The following is a 21182-nucleotide window of genomic DNA, read 5'->3' on the forward strand; positions in this document are numbered from 1 at the left end:
AGGAGATCCAACCAGTCCATCCTAAAGGAGATCAGTCCTGGGTGTTCACTGGAAGGACTGCTGTTGAAGCTGAAGTTCCAATACTTTGGCCACCTGATGAGAAGAGCTGACTCATTTGAAAAGACCCTGATGCTGGGGAAGATTGAGGGCGGGAGGAGAAGGGGCCGACAGAGGATGAGATGGTTGGATGGTATCACTGACTCAATGGACATGAGTTTGGGTAAACTCCGGGAGTTGGTGATAGACAGGGAGGCCTGGCCTGCTGTGGTTCGTGGGGTTGCCAACAGTCAGACACGACTGAGCGACTGAACTGAACTGAACGGAATATACAGAACATTAATACATGATTAAAGTGATCATTTTGAAGATAATGTATGTAGCAAAACCATAAACATTTCAATATTAGACTATAATGAAAAATGTTAAAGGAAATGTTAAAACCATAATCACCATGATATGACATGTGTAAATACAGAGAACAGGACTAGAAGGGAGTAAGAAAAACAGAAGTGGTTGTATTTCTCATGTTCTCTGGGGCCAATTTAACTGCTGAGATTATAGATAACTTTAAAAACTCATATTGACTTTTTCTAAGTTAACAATTAGTAGTTAAATTAACTCATAAGACCTGACTTCAGGGTCACCGATCTCTACACACATGGGCCAGCTCTGAAGAAGTATACCTCCTCAGGCAACCTACAAAATCTTTCCTGGCTTTTGTAAAGGCCTTACATGGATCTCACATTTTAACTGGGTTTGGAACATAATGCTCCAAACCACTACAGGAAGACAAAACAAACAGGTACCAAGTTACCTCTTTCTGGAAAGATGTTGTTTTTGGTGAGTTTGACACTTTTGGGTCTTGGGTTGTTATTATCCATACCCATGATCAGGTTGCGGAAAAACAGATCAAATTTCTTTCTGCTGTCTGCGTTGATGGTGCCGGCCACCGTCCACACCAAGGCAAAAAGGAACAGACCTTGTAGCCAGAGGAAGATCTGTTGGCTTGTCAGGCCTTCAAATAATTCACTTTCCTCCTCTTCTATTTCCCTGATTTCATCTAAAAGCAAGAATAAGAATCTCATAAAAAACTGCACAGTGCAATAGATATGAATTGGGTAGTTCTATCCTTGAAGGGCCTGGGGAGGGGCTTGATATGGAATGAGTGGCCTGATCCTTTTTCTACATATATTAAAATAAAATTTTTTATTGTAGTAAGATATGCATAACACACAGATTACAATCTTAACCATTTTAAAGTTCAGTGGTATTAAATTCATCCATGTTTTTGTGCAACCATCACCACTATTCACATCTGGGACTATTTTCATCCTGCAAAACTGAAACTCTATACCCATTAAACATTAATTCATTACCAGCTTCCCCACAACATGACAAATAGCGTTGTACTTTCTATCTTTATAAATTTGACTAATCTGGATATGTCTTAGAGGTGAAATAATATAGTCTTTTTCTGACTAGCTTATTTCTCTGAGCACAGTATTCTCAAGCTCCATTTGTCTTGCAGCATGTATCAGAATGTGAATCAGAATTTTTATTTTGACTGTGCCATGTGGCTTGAAGGATCTCAGTTTCCTGACCAGGAATTAAACCCTGGCAGGGCAGTGAAAGCACTGAATTCTAACCACTAGACCACCAGGGAACTCCCCATAATTTCCTTCATTTTTAAGGTGAATAATATTTCACTGTATGCATGTATTACATTTTATTTATCCATTCATTGATTGGTGGACACTTGGGTTGTTTTCATCTTTGGTTACTATGAATAATGCTGCTACGAACACAGGTTCTATGTTCAAAAATAATATTGCTATGAATAAAATATCTATGTCTCTACTTTCAATTTCTTTATATATATACCCAGAGTGGAAGTGCTAAGTCATATGGTAATTCTACTTTTAATTTTGAGGAACTGAGAAACTATTTTCCATAGCAACTGTACCATTTTACATTTCATCAATGGTGCACAAGGGTTCCAGTTTCTTGACATCCTCGTCAATACTTGTTCGTTTTGATTGTTAATATTGTTAGTACTCTTGTTGTTTGGATAGTATCCAACCTAATAGGTATGAGATGGTATCTCACTGTGGTTTTGATTTGCATTTTCCTAATAATTAGTGATGTTGAGCATCTTTCCATGTGCTTATAAGCCATTTGTGCATCTTCTTTGGAAACATGTCTATTTAAGACCTTTGACTATTAGTCAGTTTGTTTTTGTGTGGTTAAATTTTAGGAATTCTCTATATATTCTGGATATTCATCCTTTATCATATATATGATTGGTAAAGATTTTCTCCCATTTGTGAGTCATCCTTTTAGTCTGTTAACAGAGTCTTTGATATTCATCCTTTATCATTTATATGATTTATAAAGATTTTCTGCCACTTGTGAGTTGTCTCTTTACTCTGTTGATAGAGTCTTTTGAAAACAGTAGTTTTCAATTTTCATGGACTCTATTTGTCTTTTTTCTCTTTTGTTGCTGTGCCTTTGGTGTCATATCCAAGAAAAAATTTCCAAATAGCTCTCTACCTTAGATTTTATTCTAGAAATTTTAAAGGTTTAGGGCTTCTCCAGTGGCTCAGCAGTAAAGAATCCATCTGTGACACAGAAGCCACAGGAGACCCTGGGTTCATTCCCTAGTTTGGGAAGATCTGCTCAAGGAGGGCACAGCAATCCACTCCAGAATTTTTGCCTGGAGAATCCCATGGACAGGGAAGCCTGGCAGGCTACAGTCCATAGAGTTGGAAAGAGATATGATTGAAGTGACTGAACACACACAGTTCTTACATTTAGGTCTTCCATTTGTTTTGAGTTAATTTTTGTACATAGCATTAAGTAAAGGTCCAACTTCCTTTATTTCTAAGTGGATATCCAGGTTTCCTGGCATTATTTGTTGAAAAGACTGTCCTAGGGACCTTCCTGGCAGTCCGGTGGTTAAGAATCAGTACTTTCACCGCAGAGGGCATGGGTTAGAGCCCTGGTGGAGGAGCTAAAGGTCCTGCATGCCACGTGGTGCAGGCAAAAACAAACAAAAAGAGGAAAAAGAAAAAAGAATGTCCTTTCTGCATTGAATGGTCTTAGCATCCTTGTAGAAAATCATTTGACAATACATGCATGAATTTATATCTAGACATTCTACTCCATTCCACTGATGTATCAGTTCAGTTCAGTTCAGTTGCTCAGTCGTGACCGACTCTGTGACCCCATGACCACAGCACGCCAGGCCTCCCTGTCCATCACCAACTTCCAGAGTTTACCTAAACTCATGCCCATTGAGTCAGTGATACCATCCAACCAACTCATCCTGTCATCCCCTTCTCCCCCCGCCCCAATCTTTCCCAGCATCAGGGTCTTTTCAAATGAGTCAGCTCTTCGCATCAGATGGCCAAAGTATTGGAGTTTCAGCCTCAACATCAGTCCTTCCAATGAACACCCAGGACTCATCTCCTTTAGGATGGACTGGTTGGATCTCCTTGCAGTCCAAGGGACTCTCAAGAGTCTTCTCCAACACCACAGTTCAAAAGCATCAATTCTTCAATGCTCAGCTTTCTTTATAGTCAAACTCTCACATCCATACATAACTACTGGATAAACCATAGCTTTGACTAGATGGACCTTGGTTGGCAAGTAATATTAAAAATTACTTTTTAATATGCTCTCTAGCTTGGTCATAACTTTCTTTCCAAGGAGTAGCGTCTTTTAGTTTCATGTCTGCAGTCACTACCTGCAGTGATTTTGGAGCCCAGAAAAATAAAGTCCACCCACTGTTTCCACTGTTTCCCTATCTATTTGCTATGAAGTGATGGGACCAGATGCCATGATATTAGTTTTCTGAATATTGAGTTTTAAGCCAACTTTTGCACTCTCCTCTTTCACGTTCATCAAGAGGCCCTTTAGTTCTTTTTCACTTTGTGCCATAAGGGTGATACCATCTGCATATCTCGAGGTTATTGATATTTCCCCCAGCAATCTTGATTCCAGCTTCTCTTCCTCCAGCCCAGCAATTCTCATGATGTACTCTGCATATAAGTTAAATAAGCAGGGTGACACTATACAGCTTTGATGTACTCCTTTTCATATTTGGAAGAAGTCTGTTGTTCCATGTCTAATTCTAACTGTTGCTCCAGACCTGCATACAGGTTTCTCAAGAGGCAGGTCAGGTGGTCTGGTATTCCCATCTCTTGAAGAATTTTCCACAGTTTATTGTGATCCACGCAGTCAAAGGCTTTGGCATAGTCAATAAAGCAGAAATAGATGTTTTTCTGGAACTCTCTTGTTTTTTTTGATGATCCAGCAGATGTTAGCAATTTGATCTCTGGTTTCTCTGCCTTTTCTAAAACCAGCTTGAACATTTGGAAGTTCATGGTTCACGTATTACTGAAGCCTGGCTTGGAGAATTTTGAGCATTACTTTACTAATGTGTGAGATGAGTGCAATTGTGCAGTTGTTTGAGCATTCTTTGGCACTGCCTTTGAGATTGGAATGAAAACTGACCTTTTCCAGTCCTGTGGCCACTGCTGAGTTTTCCAAATGAGCTGGCATATTGAGTGCAGCACTTTCACAGCATCAGCTTTCAGGATTTGAAATAGCTCAACTGGAATTCCATCACCTTCACTAGCTTTGTTCCTAGTCATGCTTCCTAAGGCCCACTTGACTTCACATTCCAGGATGTCTGGCTCTAGGTGAGTGATCACAGCATTGTGATTATCTGGGTCGTGAAGATCTTTTTTGTACAGTTCTTCTGTGAATTCTTGCCATGTCTTCTTAATATTTTCTGCTTCTGTTAGGTCCATACCATTTCTGTCCTTTATTGAGCCCATCTTTGCATGAAATATTCCCTTGGTATGTCTAATTTTCTTGAAGAGATCTCTAGGCTTTTCCATTCTATTATTTTCCTCTATTTCTTTGCATTGATCACTGAGGAAGGCTTTCTTATCTCTCCTTGCTATTCTTTGGAACTCTGCATTCAAATGGGTATATTTTGCCTTTTCTCCTTTGCTTTTCACTTCTCTTCTTTTCACAGCTATTTGTAAGGCCTCCTCAGACAGCCATTTTGCTTTTTTGCATTTCTTTTTATTGGGGATGGTCTTGATTCCTGTCTCTTGCACAATGTCACAAACCTCTGTCCATAGCTCATCAGGCACTCTATCAGATCTAGTCCCTTAAATCTATTTCTCACTTCCACGGTATAATCATAAGGGATTTGATTTTGGTCATACCTGAATGGTAGTGGTTTTCCCCACTTTCTTCAATTTCAGTCTGAATTTGGCAATAAGGAGTTCATGATCTGAGCCACAGTCAGCTCCCTGTCTTGTTTTTGCTGACTGTATAGAGCTTCTTCATCTTTGGCTGCAAAGAATATAATCAATCTGATTTCGGTGTTGACCATCTGGTGATGTCCATGTGTAGAGTCTTCTCTTGTGTTGTTGGAAGAGGGTGTTTGCTATGACCAATGTGTTCTCTTGGCAGAACTCTATTGGCCTTTGTCCTGCTTCATTCTGTAATCCAAGGCCAAACTCCAAGGCCTGTTACTCCAGGTGTTTCTTGACTTCCTACTTTTGCATTCCAGTCCCCTATAATGAAAAGGACATCTTTTTTGGGTGTTAGTTCTAGAACTGTTCAACTTCAGCTTCTTCAGCGTTACTGGTTGGGGCATAGACTTGGATTACCGTGATATTGAATGGTTTGCCTTGGAAATGAACAGAGACCATTGTGTCGTTTTTGAAATTGCATCCAAGTACTGTATTTCAGACTCTTTTGTTGACCATGATGGCTACTTCATTTCTTCTAAGGGATTCCTGCCCACAGTAGTAGATATAATGGTCATCTGAGTTAAATACACCCATTCCAGTCCATCTTAGTTCGCTGATTCCTAGAATGTCGATGTTCACTCTTGCCATCTCGTGTTTGAACACTTCCAATTTGCCTTGATTCATGGACCTAACATACCAGCTTCCTATGCAATATTGCTCTTTACAGCATCGAACCTTGCTTCTATCACCGTGTATATCTGTCCTTATGTGAGCACTGCACAGTTTTGATTATTGTAGCTTTGTAGTAAGTTTTGAAATCAGAAAGTGTTCTTTGTTCTCCAACTATGTTCTTCTTTTTCATGATTATTTGGCTATTTAGGATCTTTGAAATTCCATATGAATTTCGGGATTGATTTTTATATTTCTGTAAAATATGTAATTGGAATTTTGACAGAAATTGCACTGAATCTATAGATTATTTGGGGTTGTATTGACATCTTAACAATATTTAGTCTTCCATCCCATGAACTTAGAATGTTTTTCTATTTTAAATGTCCTTTAATTTCATTGGGCATGCTGTATAATTTTTATTGCAGAAGTCTATCACCTTCTTGGTTAATTTCTATGTATTTTATTCTCTGTCAGGCTATTTTAAATGGCATTGTTTTCTTAACTCAGGTTTCAGACTGTTTATTGTCAGTGTACAGAAATGCAACAGAACTGTGTTATTTTTGTGTTTGATTTTGTATCCTGCCACTTTACTGAATTTGTTTATAACAGTTTCGTGTGCGTGTGTAGTCTTCAGGATTTAGTACATATTAGATCATATCATCTGCAAACAGATAAATTTACTTTTTCTTTTCTAATGTGAATACATAATCTTATTTCTTTTTCTTGCCAAATTACTCTGTCTAGGACGTCCAGTACTATGTTAAATAGAACTGGTGAAAGCAAACATCCTTTCCTTATTGTAGTTAAAATGGTAAAGTGTTTCACCATTGAGTATGATGTTCACTGTGAGGTTTTTGTATTTTACTTTTATTATGTTGAGGTAGTATCCTTTTATTCCTACCTTGTTCAATGTTGTTTATCATGATTTCATGAATTTTGTCAAATGATTTTCTGCATTGAGACAACGTTTTTTCCTTTATTCTGTTAATTATATGTGTATTACATGTATCACACATTGATTAATTTTTATACATTGAGACATCCTTGCACCACAGAAATTAATCATAGTTGGTTACAGTGTAGAATCCTTTTGATATGCTGATAAATTCGCCTTTCTGGCCTTTGGGGGAAATTTTTACACTAATGTTTATAAAGGATATTGGTCTAGAACTTTCTTGTAGTGTCTCTGTCTGGCTTTGGTTTCAGGGTAATGCTGGTTTCATAGAATGAGTTAAGAAATGTTCTCTTTTAAACATTTTGGAAAATTTTGAGCATGATTGATATTAACTCTTCCCTAAATGTCTGGTACAATTCACCAATGAAGTAGTCAGATCCAGGATTTTTCTTTGTTGTGAGATTTTTGATAACTGACCAATACCAGTCACTGATCTATTCAGATTTCTTTGTGCTGCAGTCTTGGTAGATTTTGTGTCTTGGTAGGCATTTTTTCCCCCATTTCATTTAAGTAATAAAATTTGTTGCCATAAAATTTTTCATAGTGCTCTCTTATAATCCTTTTTCTTTCTGTACAATGAGTAGTAATATCTGCATTTTCATTTCTGATCTTAGCAATGTGAGGATAAAAACATGTTAAATGACCACAGGAACCAACTTGAAGGTGTCCCCAGTTGTCAAAGCCATTTGAACAATAAAATAAATAATTATAGCATTGGGTTATAGTTCATAGAACAAAATGAATATCGATGAATTCATATTTGATCACTAAATAATTGAATAAATAAGTAGGGAAGAATAGTTCTTCTTTACAGAAGAATTCTAATCTTTAAAAGAAACATAAATTTAAATAGAAAATTTACATTAGGAAATGCCAGCCTAATAATTGCTGTAGATAAGATCTACCAACGGATGCTAAAATCAGTACATGAAAGTCTGAGGAGAAATAGGATATTTGCATAGCTTGAAATTATACCCCCTGATGTAATTATTAATCCCAAAGGAAAAAACAAAAACAATAACATTACAGTGGAGAAATATAACTATGAACAAAGATAATTTTGACCAGAACTTTCAACAGGAATAAGATTTGTTCACATATGTACCCACTGAAGATTTACTGAGGATACATCATCACTTCTGTGATATTATTACTAAAAATGAAAATCTTGATTTTGCTTATCTTTTCAAAGAACCAGCTCTAAGTTTCATTGATCTTTTCTATTTTTTAAGTCTCTATTTCATTCCTTTCTCTTCTGATCATTAAGATTTCTTTGCTTCTATTAACTTTGGGTTTTGTTATTCTTTTCCTGTTTCCTTTAGGTATAAGGTTAAGTTGTTTGAGATTGTTCTTGCTGCTGTTCTTGAGGTTTGTATCACTGTAAACTTCCCTCTTAGAACTGCTTCTGCTGCATCCCACAGATTATGGATTGTTGTGCTTGTTTTAAATTTCCTCCAGGTATTTTGCAATTTTCTCTTTAGTTTATCCAGTTATTCATTGGTTGTTTAATAGCATATTGTTTAGCCTTTGTACTTTTTGCAATTTTTATTTTCTTGTAGCTGATTTCTAGTCTCATAGCATTGTGGTTGGAAAAGATATTTGATATGATTTTAATTTTCTTAAATTTACCAAGACTTGTTTTGTGGCCTAGAATGTGATCTATCCCAGAGAATGCTTTGTGTGCAGCTGAAAATAATGTGTATTCTGCTGCTTTTGGGTGGAATGTTCTATATCTATTAGGTCCATCTAGCTTAATGTCATTTAAAGCCAGTCATTTAAATCTTGAGACAGACACATTAAGAAAAAAAGAGAGAAAGCTCAATTCAATAAAGTCAAAAATAAAAAAGGAGAAATTATAACCAACATTATGAAATACAAAGTAATCACAGAGATTACTATGGACACGTATATACCAAGAAGATGAGCAATCTAGAAGAAATGAAAAAATTCTTAGAGAGGTATAATCTCTCTAGACTGAACCTTGAGGAAATAGAAAATATGAACAGACCATTAATGAAACTAAATCAGTAATTTAAAATCTCCCAGAAAAGAAAAGTCTAAAGACTTTTCTTCACAGGTGAGTTCTACCAAACATTTACAGATAATACCTACCTTCTCAAATTATTTCAAACAATTGCATAAGAAGCAATACTTTTGAGCTCATTCTATGGTATCACCCTGATACCAAAAGCAAAATACCAAAGACAAAAATATCACACAAAAACAGACACATAGATCAATGGAACAGGATAGAAAGCCCAGAAGTAATCTATGCACTTACGGTCAATTAATCTATGACAAAAGAGGTAAAAATATACAGTGGAGAAAACACAGTCTCTTCAGTAAGTGGTCCTGGGACCACTATATGTAAAAGGACAACTATATGTAAAAACAGGACAACTATATGTAAAAGAATAAAATCAGAACATTTCCTCACACTATATATAAACAATAAACTCAAAATGAATTAAAACTTAAATGTGAGACTATAAACCATAAAACTCCTAGAAGAAAACAACAGAACACCTTTTGACATAAATCATAGCAATATTATTTTGATTTTTCCCCTAAGGCAAAGGAAACAAGTTGGCTAAACAGTTGGGACCTAATTAACCTTAAAATCTTTTCCATATCAAAGGATGCAATGGAGACAATGATAAGACAACCTACTGAACAGGAGAAAATATTTGCAAATGATATGACTAATAAGGGAGTTAATATCTAAAATATATAAAAACAAGTCATACAACTCAACATCAATAAACCACCTGATTAAAAATGGGCAGAAGATCTGAATAGACATTTTTGCAAATAATACATACAGATGACCAACAGGCACATGAAAAGATGCTCAATATAGTTAATCATCAGAGAAATGTAAATTAAAACTACAATCAGTTATCACCTCACACCTGTCAGAATGGTTTTCATCAAAAAGACCACGTATCTAATGTGGCAAGGATTAGATGGAGATTAGTGGATTAGTGGAGATTAGTGGGAATTAGTGGAGATTAGTGGGATTTAGTGGTAGCTCAAACAGGCTTCCCTGGTGGCTCAGAGGTTAAAGCGTCTGCCTGCAATGCAGGAGACCTGGGTTCAATCCCTGGGTGGGGAAGATCCCCTGGAGAAGGAAATGGCAACCCACTCCAGCACTCTTGCCTGGAGAATCCCATGGACGGAGGAGCATGGTGGGTTACAGTCCACGGGGTCGCAAAGAGTCAGACACGACTGAGTGACTTCATTTTCACTTTCACTTTCAAACAGTAAAGGCTCTGCCTGCAATGTGGGAGACCTGGGTTCAATCTATGGGTCCAGAAGATCCCCTGGAGAAGGAAATGGAAATCCACTCCAGTACTCTTGCCTGGGAAATTCCATGGATGGAGGAGCCTGGTAGGCAACAGTCCATGGGATCACAAAGAGTCAGACACAAATGAGTAACTTCACTGGTGATCAGCTAACTGGTACTCCAGGTGAGCCTTACTCACCATGCACTAAAACCACTTCCCAATATAGGTTGCTGTATTTGGAATAAAAATTAAAAGACAAATGCGAGGCAATTTCTGGGTAGAACCCTGTAGTGGAGATTAGTGGGATTAGTGGAGAAAAGGGAACCTCTGTACTCTGTTAGTGGGTATGTTTATTGGTGCAGCCACTGTGGGAAATAGTATGGAGGTTCCTCAAAAAACTAAAAATAGAACTACCATATGATCCAGGGTTTACTCCTGGATATATATCTGAGAAAAACGAAACACAAGTTCAAAATGATACATGCTCTTAATGTTCATAGCAGCATTACTTACAATAGCCAAGATATGGAAGCAACCTAAGTCTTTATCCACAGATGAGTTGCTAGCCGCTAAGTCACTTCAGTCGTGTCTGACTCTGTGTGACCCCATAGACGGCAGCCCACCAGGCTCCCCCGTCCCTGGGATTCTCCAGTCAAGAGTACTGGAGTGGGTTGCCATTTCCTTCTCCAATGCAGGAAAGTGAAAAGTAAAAGTGAAGTCGTTCAGTCGTGTCCGACTCTTAGCGAACCCATGGACTGCAGCCTACCAGGCTCCTCCATCCATGGGATTTTCTAGGCAAGAGTACTGGAGTGGGGTGCCATTGATGAATTGCTAAATAAGACTATATATACATATATGTATGCATATACACATACACACACACACACAATGGAATACTACTTGGTCATAAAAATGAATGAAATTTTGCCATTTACAACAACATGGATGGACTTGGAGGTTATTATTCTTAGTAGGATAAGTCAGACAAAAAGACAAATACTGTATGTTATTTCTTATCTAAAACTATAACAAACTAGTGAAAAGATATGGACTTGCAGAAAACAAACTAGTGGTTGCCACTGGGAAGAGGGACAGGGGAGGGGCACGACAGTGGCTGGTGTTTAAGAGCTTTGGACTGCTATGTATAAAACAGATAAATTACAATGATATATTGTACAACACAGGAAATATAGCCAATGTTTTAAAACAACTTTAAATGAAATATAATCTTTAAAAATTGTGAATCACTAAGCTGTACACCTGAAACATATAATAATGCAAATCAACTATACTTCAATTTTTTTAAAAAATCACAATCTTAGTCTAATTATGACAAAACTAGGAAAACTGGCAAGATTGCTGGGAGAAATATCAATAACCTCAGATATGTGGATGACACCACCCTTATGGCAGAAAGCGAAGAGGAACTAAAGAGCCTCTTGATAAAGGTGAAAGAGGAGAGTGAGAAAGCTGGTTTAAAACTCAACATTCAAAAAACTAAGATCATGGCATCTGGTCCCATCATTTCATGGCAAATAGATGGGGAAACAATGGAAACAATGACAGACTTTATTTTCTTGGGCTCCAAAACCACTGCAGATGGTGACTGCAGCCATGAAATTAAAAGACACTTGCTCCTTGAAAGAAAAGCTATGACCAACCTAGACAGCATATTAAAAAGCAGAGACATTACTTTGCCAACAAAGGTCCATCTAGTCAAGCCAGTGGTTTTTGCAGTAGTCATGTATGGATTTGAGAGTTGGATCATAAAGAAGGCTGAGTACTGAAGAAATGATGTTTTTGAACTGTGGTTCTGGAGAAGACTCTTGATAGTCCCTTGGACTGCAAGGAGATCCAACCAGTTAATCCTAGAGGAAATCAACCCTGAATATGTATTGGAAGGACTGATGCTGAAGCTGAAGCTCCAATACTTTGGCCACCTTATGAGAAGAGCTGACTCATTGGAAACGACCTTGATGCTGGGAAAGATTGAAGACAGGAGAAGGGGATGACAGAGGACAAGATGGTTGGAAGGCATCACTGACTTAATGGACATGAGTTTGAGCAAGCTCAGGGAGATGGTGAAGGACAGGGAAGCCTGGCATGCTGAAGTCTGTGGGGCTGCAAAAAGTGGGACATGAGTGAGTAACTGAACAACAACAACAGGCAAATGTAAATTGAGAAGTATTAAGAAACATAACTGGGCAGTATTCACCAAATGACAAGGTTATGAATATCAGGAAAGGCAGAAGAACTATCATAGCTTGTAGGAGACCAAGAAGATACAACAATTAAGTACAACGTGGCATTTTGAATTGGATCTTGGAACATAAAAATTTGTGGAAAAATGTGAAATTCAGATAAAATGCATAAAATAGTATAGTATCAATGTTAATTTCCTTATTATGATAATTGTTCCTTGGTTATATAAGATGTTAACATTAAAGAAATCTAAGTAAAGAGCATATGTAATTCTACATTCTTTTGCTAAGTTTTCTTTAAATTCAAAATTATTTCAAAATAAAAGCTAAAACTGTATTCAGTGTTCCTTATCTCAAGTTTTTGCTAATCACAGCTACCATGTTCTTGCATTTTAACATTGACAGTGTTAAATGTTATAGTTCCAAAATCAAATTTAAACCTATGCCCCAGTTTTTTTTTTATTTTTTGGCAGCATCAAGAACTTTGTTTGGGATTCGGAATCTAGTTCTCTGACCAGGGATGGAATCTGGGCCCTCTGCATCAGGAGCATGAATTCTTAACCACTGGACCACCAGGGAAATCCCTATTCCCCAGTTTTTAGCAGTTGTGTGTATTTCAGCACTCCTGAGAGGATTCACAGTTATAGATTCAGGAAGACAAGAGTGAGGCTACACAGGACTGTAGACAATAAACCCATTTCTCATGCTGGTGCCTTCTTTCCTGGAGGAAATACTATATAAGGACAGTGAAAGGAGCTTGGGAAAGTATGAAAAATTTACAAATAAAAATACAAATATATTATAATGTATGTAACGCATGTGCTTCTACAAATACTGTCTGTAGTTTTAATTTTAATATTTGGTTAAAGAGAGTCTCTGGCTCAACTATTTCCAATTTATTCTTTTTAAAAAATATACACCTATATGCCTCTGGAAGAAATGGGCTGAGAAAATATGTTCATGGAGTAGAAGCTGTAGGAAGATTCACCATCATTTTGAATTATGTGTTATCTTGAGAAAGAAATGGCATCCAATTGAATGCAGAGTTCCAAAGAATAGCAAGGACAGATAAGAAAGCCTTCCTCAGTGATCAGTGCAAAGAAATAGAGGAAAATAATATAATGGGAAAGACTAGAGATCTCTTCAAGAAAATTAGAGATACCAAGGGAACATTTCATGCAAAGATGGGCAAAATATAGGACAGAAATGGTAGGAACCTAACAGAAGCAGAAGATATTAAGAGGTGGCAAGAATACACAGAAGAACTGTACAAAAAAGATCTTTGTGACCCAGATAATCATGATGGTGTGATCAGTCACCTAGAGCCAGACATCCTGGAATGTGAAGTCAAGTGGGCCTTAGGAAGCATGACTACGAACAAAGCTAGTGGAGGTGATGGAATTCCAGCTGAGCTATTTCAAATCCTAAAAGATGATTCTGTGAAAGTGCTGCACTCAATATGCCAGCAAATTTGGAAAACTCAGCCGTGGCCACAGGACTGGAAAAGGTCAGTTTTCATTCCAATACCAAAGAAAGGCAACGTCAAAGAATGCTCAAACTACTGCACAATTGCACTTATCTCACACGCTTTGTAAAGTAATGCTCAAAATTCTCCAAGCCAGGATTCAGCAATACATGAACTGTGAACTTCCAGATGCTCAAGCTGGCTTTAGAAAAGGCAGAGGAACCAGAGATCAAATTGCCAACACCCGTTGGATCATTGAAAAAGCAAAAGAGTTCCAGAAAAACACCTATTTCTGCTTTATTAACTATGCCAAAGCCTTTGACTGTGTGGATCACAACTACTTGTGGAAATTCTGAAAGAGATGGGAATACCAGACCACCTGACCTGCCTCTTGAGAAATCTGTATGCAGGTCAGGAAGCAACAGTTAGAACTGGACATGGAACAGACTATTTCAAAATAGGAAAAGGAGAACGTCAAGGCTGTATATGGTCACCCTGCTTATTTAACTTGTATGTAGAGTACATCATGAGAAACACTAGGCTGGGTGAAGCACAAGCTGGAATCAAGATTGCCAGGAGAAATATCAATAACCTCAGCTATGCAGATGATATCACCCTTATGGCAGAAAGTGAAGAAGAACTAAAGGGCCTCTTGATGAAAGTGAAAGAGGAGAGTGAAAAAGTTGGCTTAAAACTCAACATTCAGAAAACTAACATTATGGCATCTGGTACCATCACTTCATGGGAAATAGATGGAGAAACAGTGGAAACAGTGTCAGACTTTATTTTTTTGGGCTCCAAAATCACTGCAGATGGTGACTGCAGCCATAAAATTATAAGACACTTACTCCTTGGAAGAAAAGTTATGACCAAGCTAGACAGCATATTAAAAAGCAGAAATATTACTTTGCCAACAAAGATCCATCTAGTCAAAGCTAAGGCTTTTCCAGTAGTCGTGTATGGATGTGAAAGTTGGACTATAAAGAAAGCTGAGCATTGAAGAATTGATGCTTTTGAATTGTGGTGTTGGAGAAGACTCTTGAGAGTCCCTTGGACTGCAAAGAGATCCAACCAGTCCATCCTAAAGAAAATCAGACCTGACTATTCATTGGAAGGACTGATACTAAAGCTGAAACTCCAATACTTCAGCCACCAGATGCAAAGATCTAACTCATTGGAAAAGACCCTGATGCTGGGAAAGATTGAAGGCGGGAGGAGAAGGGGATGACAGAGGATGAGATGGTTGGATGGCATCACTAACTTGATGGACATGAGTTTGAGCAAGCTGGGAGTTGGTGATGGACAGGGAAGCCTGACGTGCTGCAGTCTATGTGGTCACAAAGAATCAGACACGACTGAGCAGCTGAACTGTCTGATGACTCAGTAGTTCCATTCCTAGATATATACTGAAAAAAAAACAAAAACACGAATTCAAAAAGATACATGCACCCAATGTTCATAGCCGCATTATTCATAATAGCCAAGATATAAAAGCAACCTAAGTGTTCATCAAAAGATGAATGGATGAAGATGTGCTATACATACATAATGGAATAATGTACAACCATAAACAAGAATGAAATTCTGCAATTTGCAGCTTCATGGATGGACTGGGAAGGCATTATGCTAAAGTGAAATAAGTTGACAGAGAAAGATAATACTGTATGATATCACTTATATGTGGATGCTAAGGTGGGAGGAAAAGGGGACGACGGAGGCTGAGTTGGTTGGATCGCATCACTGACTCAATGGACATGAGTCTGAGTAAACTCCAGGAGTTGGTGATAGACAGGGAGGCCTGGTGTGCTGTAGTCCATGGGGTCACAAGGAGTCGGACACAACTGAGTGAATGAACTGAACTGAAAAGTTCTCCAGATTAACATATATTCTGTCATTTCCAGTAGAATTCTGTGAAATTTGATTTGTGTGAGACAGCTATAGAGAACTTCTCCAGGACATTTAAAACAATGATTCATTTAAACCAGTGGTTCTCCATGTCCTGGAGTAGTTCCATAGTTCTGGAGACTAAAGTGATAAGTTTTCTTATAGTGTATGTATGTGTTTTGTGAATTCAGATTTTTTTTAATGTAAACTTTTGTGTGTGTGTTATTCCATATTTTATTTTTATTTTATTTTTTAACTTTACAATATTGTATTGGTTTTGCCATATATCAAAATGAATCTGCCACAGGTATACATGTGTTCCCCATCCTGAACCCTCCTCCCTCCTCCCTCCCCATACCATCCCTCTGGGTCGTCCCAGTGCACCAGCTCCAAGCATCCAGTATCGTGCATCGAACCTGGACTGGTGACTCGTTTCATATATGATATTATACATGTTTCAATGCCATTCTCCCAAATCCTCCCACCCTCTCCCTCTCTCACAGAGTCCAAAAGACTGTTGTATACACCAGTGTCTCTTTTGCTCTCGTATACAGGGTTATTGTTACCATCTTTCTAAATTCCGTATATATGCATTAGTAAACTTTTTAACATGGGGAAAACTTCCTATTTTACTCTTTTCAGAATCTTTTTTCTGACAGACATTTACACATGCCATCTAAATTCATTTTCCTCCAGGATGTCCCTGATAGGTAAAGAGGAACAGGAATTATTATTCCCATTGTCTGGAAGAATCTAAGCCTGAGGAAAAATGGGCTAATATGCACAAGAATACCCAGGAAGTCAATGAAAGATTAAGCCAAAATATGTGGACTCTTTCCAGCAAACTCTACTATGTACACTCAAAAGACTTGTTTGTTCTTGACCAAAATGCTGGTCTCATTGTAACTTATAGGGGGACTAGCAGGGGTGGGGGTATAAAAATAGCCAAGGCATACCCTCGTTTGGCTTAAGAATTGTAGGGAAGTACTTACCAAGAAGAGAGGAGTACAGTCTCATCATTGAGAAGGCAAGGTGGATGGGAGATGTTTGGACCACAAATTTACAGTGAAGGCGAGTAAATTCAAGGCAGGGCTGGACAAGCCACATGAACATGTCATTGACCTAAGAGTAAAATTTGACATTAACAAGTGTGTTTAAGAACTTGGTACACCTCAAGGAGGCTGAAGATAAGACTACTGATGATTTTTGAGTCTAGGTATAGTGAAGAAAATCCATAGGCAACAAGACCTGTGCCCCCAGTTCCTATTTAACGTGCAGTCCACTGATTATGCCCACTCCTCCCGTTCTACTGAGCTGAATACGGAAGAAAAGCTTGGAGCCACTATGGGTCAGCTACAGGATGCATGAAACAGTTTTAGGTTCCAGGAGCCACTATATCTGACTTTTCTATAGAAAAATGTTAGGAATTCTAAACAACTGATTTGGAAATGACTGACTGGCATTTATAAGGCAGGACTCCTGTAGAAAGTGGACACTGAGAGGTCCGGGCTTATTTTCAGTAATTCCCCACATATATGTATGTATGTACATACTTACTGGTGGGTATGATGATTCTTATCTCTTGGCTCTGCTCCCTACCCACTTACTCTTCAGAAGAAATTACTTGATTTTCTCCTCTTACTTTAGTGTTTTTTCTTAAACTTTGTGACTCTTACTGAAAATTATGTTGTTATTTTTTTGTAAGTAGGCAGGTCATCATTAAATAAATACACTCATAGGTGATTATATGTGGATATGTGTGCATATATAAATGTATAGATGCTTTTCTATGTATAATCCCAAAGAAGGGCAATGCTAAAGAAAATGTCCAAACTATGGCACAGTTGCACTCATCTCACAGGCTAGGAAGTAATGCTCAAAATCCTTCAAGCTAGGCTTCAGCAGTACATGAACCAAGAACTTCCAGATATACAAGCTGGATTTAGAAAAGCCAGAGGAACCAGAGATCAGATTGCCAGTATTTGCTGGATCATAGAAAAAGCAAGAGAATTCCCAAAAAACATCTACTTCTGCTTCATTGACTAGGCTAAAGCCTTTGACTGTGTGGATCACAACAAACTGGAAAATTCCTAAAGAGATAGGAATACCAGACCACCTTACCTGTCTCCTGAAAAACCTGTGTGCAGGTCAAGAAGCAACAGCTAGAATCGGACATGAAACAATGGACTGGTTTAAAATTGGCAAAGGAGTACATCAAGGCTGTATATTGTCACTCTGCTTATTTAACATCTGCAGAGTAGATCATGAGTAACACTGGGCTGGATGAATCATAAGCTGGAATCAAGATTGTCAGGAGAAATATTATCAATTTTAGATATGAAGATGACACCATCCTAATGGTAGAAAGTGAGGAGGAACTAAAGAGCCTCATGATGAAGGTGAAAGAGGAGAGTGAAAAAGCTGCCTTAAAACTCAACATTCGATGGGAGAGAAGTTCAAAAGAGAGAGGATATATGTATACCTATGGCTGATTCAGGTTGAGGTTTGACAGAAAACAACAAAATTCTGTAAAATAATTATCCTTCAATAAAAAAATAAATTAAAAAACCCTCAACATTAAAAAAACTAAGATCATGGCATCCGGTCTCATCACTTCATGGCAAATAGATGGGGAAACAATGACAGACTTTATTTTCTTGGGCTCCAAAATCACTGCAGATGGTAACTGCAGCCATGAAATTAAAAGATGACTGCTCCTTGGGAGAAAAGCTATGACAAACCTAGACAGTGTATTAAAAAGCAGAGACAGTACTTTGCTGACAAAGGTCCATAAAGTCAAAGCTATGGTTTTTCCAGCAGTCATGTGCAGATGTGAGAGTTGGACTGTAGAGAAGACTGAGTGCCAAAGAATTGATGCTTTAGAACTGTGGTATTGGAGAAGACTCTTAAGAGTTCCTAGGACAGCAAGGGGATCAAACCAGTTAATCTTAAAGGAAATCCCCTGCTAAAGCTGAAGTTGCAATACTTTGGCCACCTGATGTGAAGAGCCAACTCATTAGAAAAGACCCTAATGCTGGGAAGGATTGAGGGCAAGAGGAGAAGGGGGTGACATAGGATCAGATGGTTGGATGGCATTACTGAGTTAATGGACATGAGTTTGAGCAAACTCTGTGATATAGTGAAGGATAAGGAAGCCTGGTGTGCTACAGTCCATGGGGTTGCAAAGAGTTGGATACGATTAAGTGACTAAACAACAATGACTGTGTATGAGTACTTGGATATGTGGTACTCAGTCAGCAAGTATTTATTGTGCATCTACTAAATGCAGTGTGATCGGTGCTAAGGATAAATGATGAACAAGAGAGACAAGGTCTCTGTTCTCATGGTTTACAGTCTCAGGGGCAGGGGAGACAATAAATAATTAAACAAGCAAGGAACTGACTTAAGTATTTACAAATCCTGGAATGTACTAGTAGGAAACAAATAAATGTATTACAATTGGATAAAACAAGAAGGGTTTAATAGGGTGGTCAGGGAAGACTTCTTGGAGAAGCGGGGCTTTATGCTAAGACCTGGGTGGCAAAGGTGAATCAACCCTTATGAGACTAAATGGGGCAAGATTTCCAGAAGAGGAATAAAAAGTGCAAAAACCTTGAGGAGGTAAAATCTGGGATTTTCTAGGAATGGAAACAAGACCCTAGGGCTGGAAGGTAATAAGCTGAGCCTGAGAGGAGTGTAGGTGATGAGGCTGGAGGGGCAGGCTGGGTGGAATCACAATCTCAGAAGTCCTGGTAAGAAGTTAGACTACTGAGGACACTGGGAAGTCTGTGAAGGCTTCCTGTGCATGTGTAGACTGGCTTCTGACTATGCATCTGGACATGTGTCTGTCTGGACATGCAGATCCCCAGAGCATTTCTACAGTGAGAAGTGAATCTAACTCAAATCCTTCTTGGCTTCTTCCATGGGAAACTTTACTAGGCAACCCTGTTAATGCAGCAAAAGGCAAGAAGTACCATAAGCACTCATTCTCCCTTTCTACTTCCATCATCTGTGTGTTCTACTCTAACCTGAACATTCACACCTCTTTTAGGGAGGGAAGAAGAAAATGGACACTCTTACTAGCTGCGCTAAGAGAATTTCTCACTGGTTTTAGCTCTCTAGATTTAGGAGGTATGGCGTCTAGGTTACAGGGATGGGAAGTGGCAGGAAAAAGAAGAACACAGATCTTCCTAACCTGGTACACCTCTAGAGCAACTTCCAGAGGCATTTCTGCTGGTGGACAAAGGGTCAAGGGGTGACATCCCAGTAATCATATAGAACATTTCTCAAGCACCAGAATTCTCCACTGAGGAGTCAAAAAGTAACGGAGAGGATGGAAGAGAAAGCAGAAATTGACTACAGAATTCCAGCTCCACATGCAAAATAAAATAAAATAATAATGGCAAGAAGCCAGAAAGCAAGGTAATTGGGGACAATCAGGGAATTTCCTGCCGCTCCTTGCCTTCCGTAATTACGAACGTGAAAACGATCCTAGAAGGCCTTTGAGATGAGAAGTCAGGAGACAAGGAAGGACAGAAAGGAAAGGGACCAGAGGGTCTCACCAATTCCTTGTGCTCCTCAGTGAGACTGGAAGGCAGGGTATCCATGTAGGAATCCTTCAGGGGCTTCCAGCCTAGCTGATGGGGTTCCATGTAGATCATCCCACACCTGGCAAGCACAAACAGAGGACCATCCTGGTTCACATTGGGCTCCCAAGCACGTAGGGGTGAGGTAAACAGGCTGGAGCTTGAGTTGGAGAACAGACTTTCACCAGCTCCAAGCCAAAGGAAAGATGCACAGATTTTGCCAGGAAAAGGGTAGAAACCAGTGCTAAAAGTGGGGTCTTGAGAATCAGAGACCTGTTTTCAAATCTCAGCCCCGGATCCTACTAATTGAGTGACCTCGGAAAAATTTCTTTTCTGTCTCTGAATTTGTGTCCTTGTCTGTAAATTGAAGAATATAAAAATAAGCAGCTTATAAGATTATTATAATGGTTAAATGAAAGGCCAGTAAAGAATTTGGCACTATGTCTAGCATACAGAACACTCTTAATCAATGAAAACTACTCTTATAATTTTCATAATGTTAGTACATTACCATGTACTGACATGTAACATTGTATTTAGCAAGTTTTTCCCCATTCTGTTATATCTAGGCACACTCCTCTTTGTTACTAACACTGGCTACCATTTATTCAGCACCTACTATGTGTCAGCCACTATGCTAAGTCTTAATGGCCTTCATTTCTAAATATTCCTCTTTATGGTTTACATTTTAGACATGAGGAGACACTAGCTCAGAGAGGCTTATTGACTTGGAAGAGGTCACACAGCTAGCAAATGGTGTGTTCAAGGTGGGAACCCAGGCTGGTCTAACTTGCCATGTGCTCTTTCTACTCCCTTACATTGCCTTTGGGAATGTGAGCTTATTTTTATTTTATTATTT

The 21182-nt window shown here is 38.5% G+C and overlaps 1 protein-coding gene across 1 annotated transcript in view; it reads right to left on the reverse strand.

The window, feature by feature from the left end:
• Positions 1 to 21182, reverse strand: part of DNAH3 (dynein axonemal heavy chain 3) — a 242515-nt gene that overhangs the window by 102896 nt on the left and 118437 nt on the right. Inside the window, exons 38-40 of the mRNA XM_055562073.1 lie at positions 20300 to 20405; positions 16730 to 16859; positions 815 to 1060 (exon numbers count right to left, since the gene is read on the reverse strand). Of these exons, the coding sequence (XP_055418048.1) occupies positions 815 to 1060; positions 16730 to 16859; positions 20300 to 20405 (482 nt within the window). The remainder of the gene's footprint in view (positions 1 to 814; positions 1061 to 16729; positions 16860 to 20299; positions 20406 to 21182) is intronic.

The sequence above is a fragment of the Bubalus kerabau genome, chromosome 23 (assembly GCF_029407905.1).
Source record: "Bubalus kerabau isolate K-KA32 ecotype Philippines breed swamp buffalo chromosome 23, PCC_UOA_SB_1v2, whole genome shotgun sequence".
In the NCBI taxonomy this organism is placed as follows: domain Eukaryota; kingdom Metazoa; phylum Chordata; class Mammalia; order Artiodactyla; family Bovidae; genus Bubalus; species Bubalus kerabau.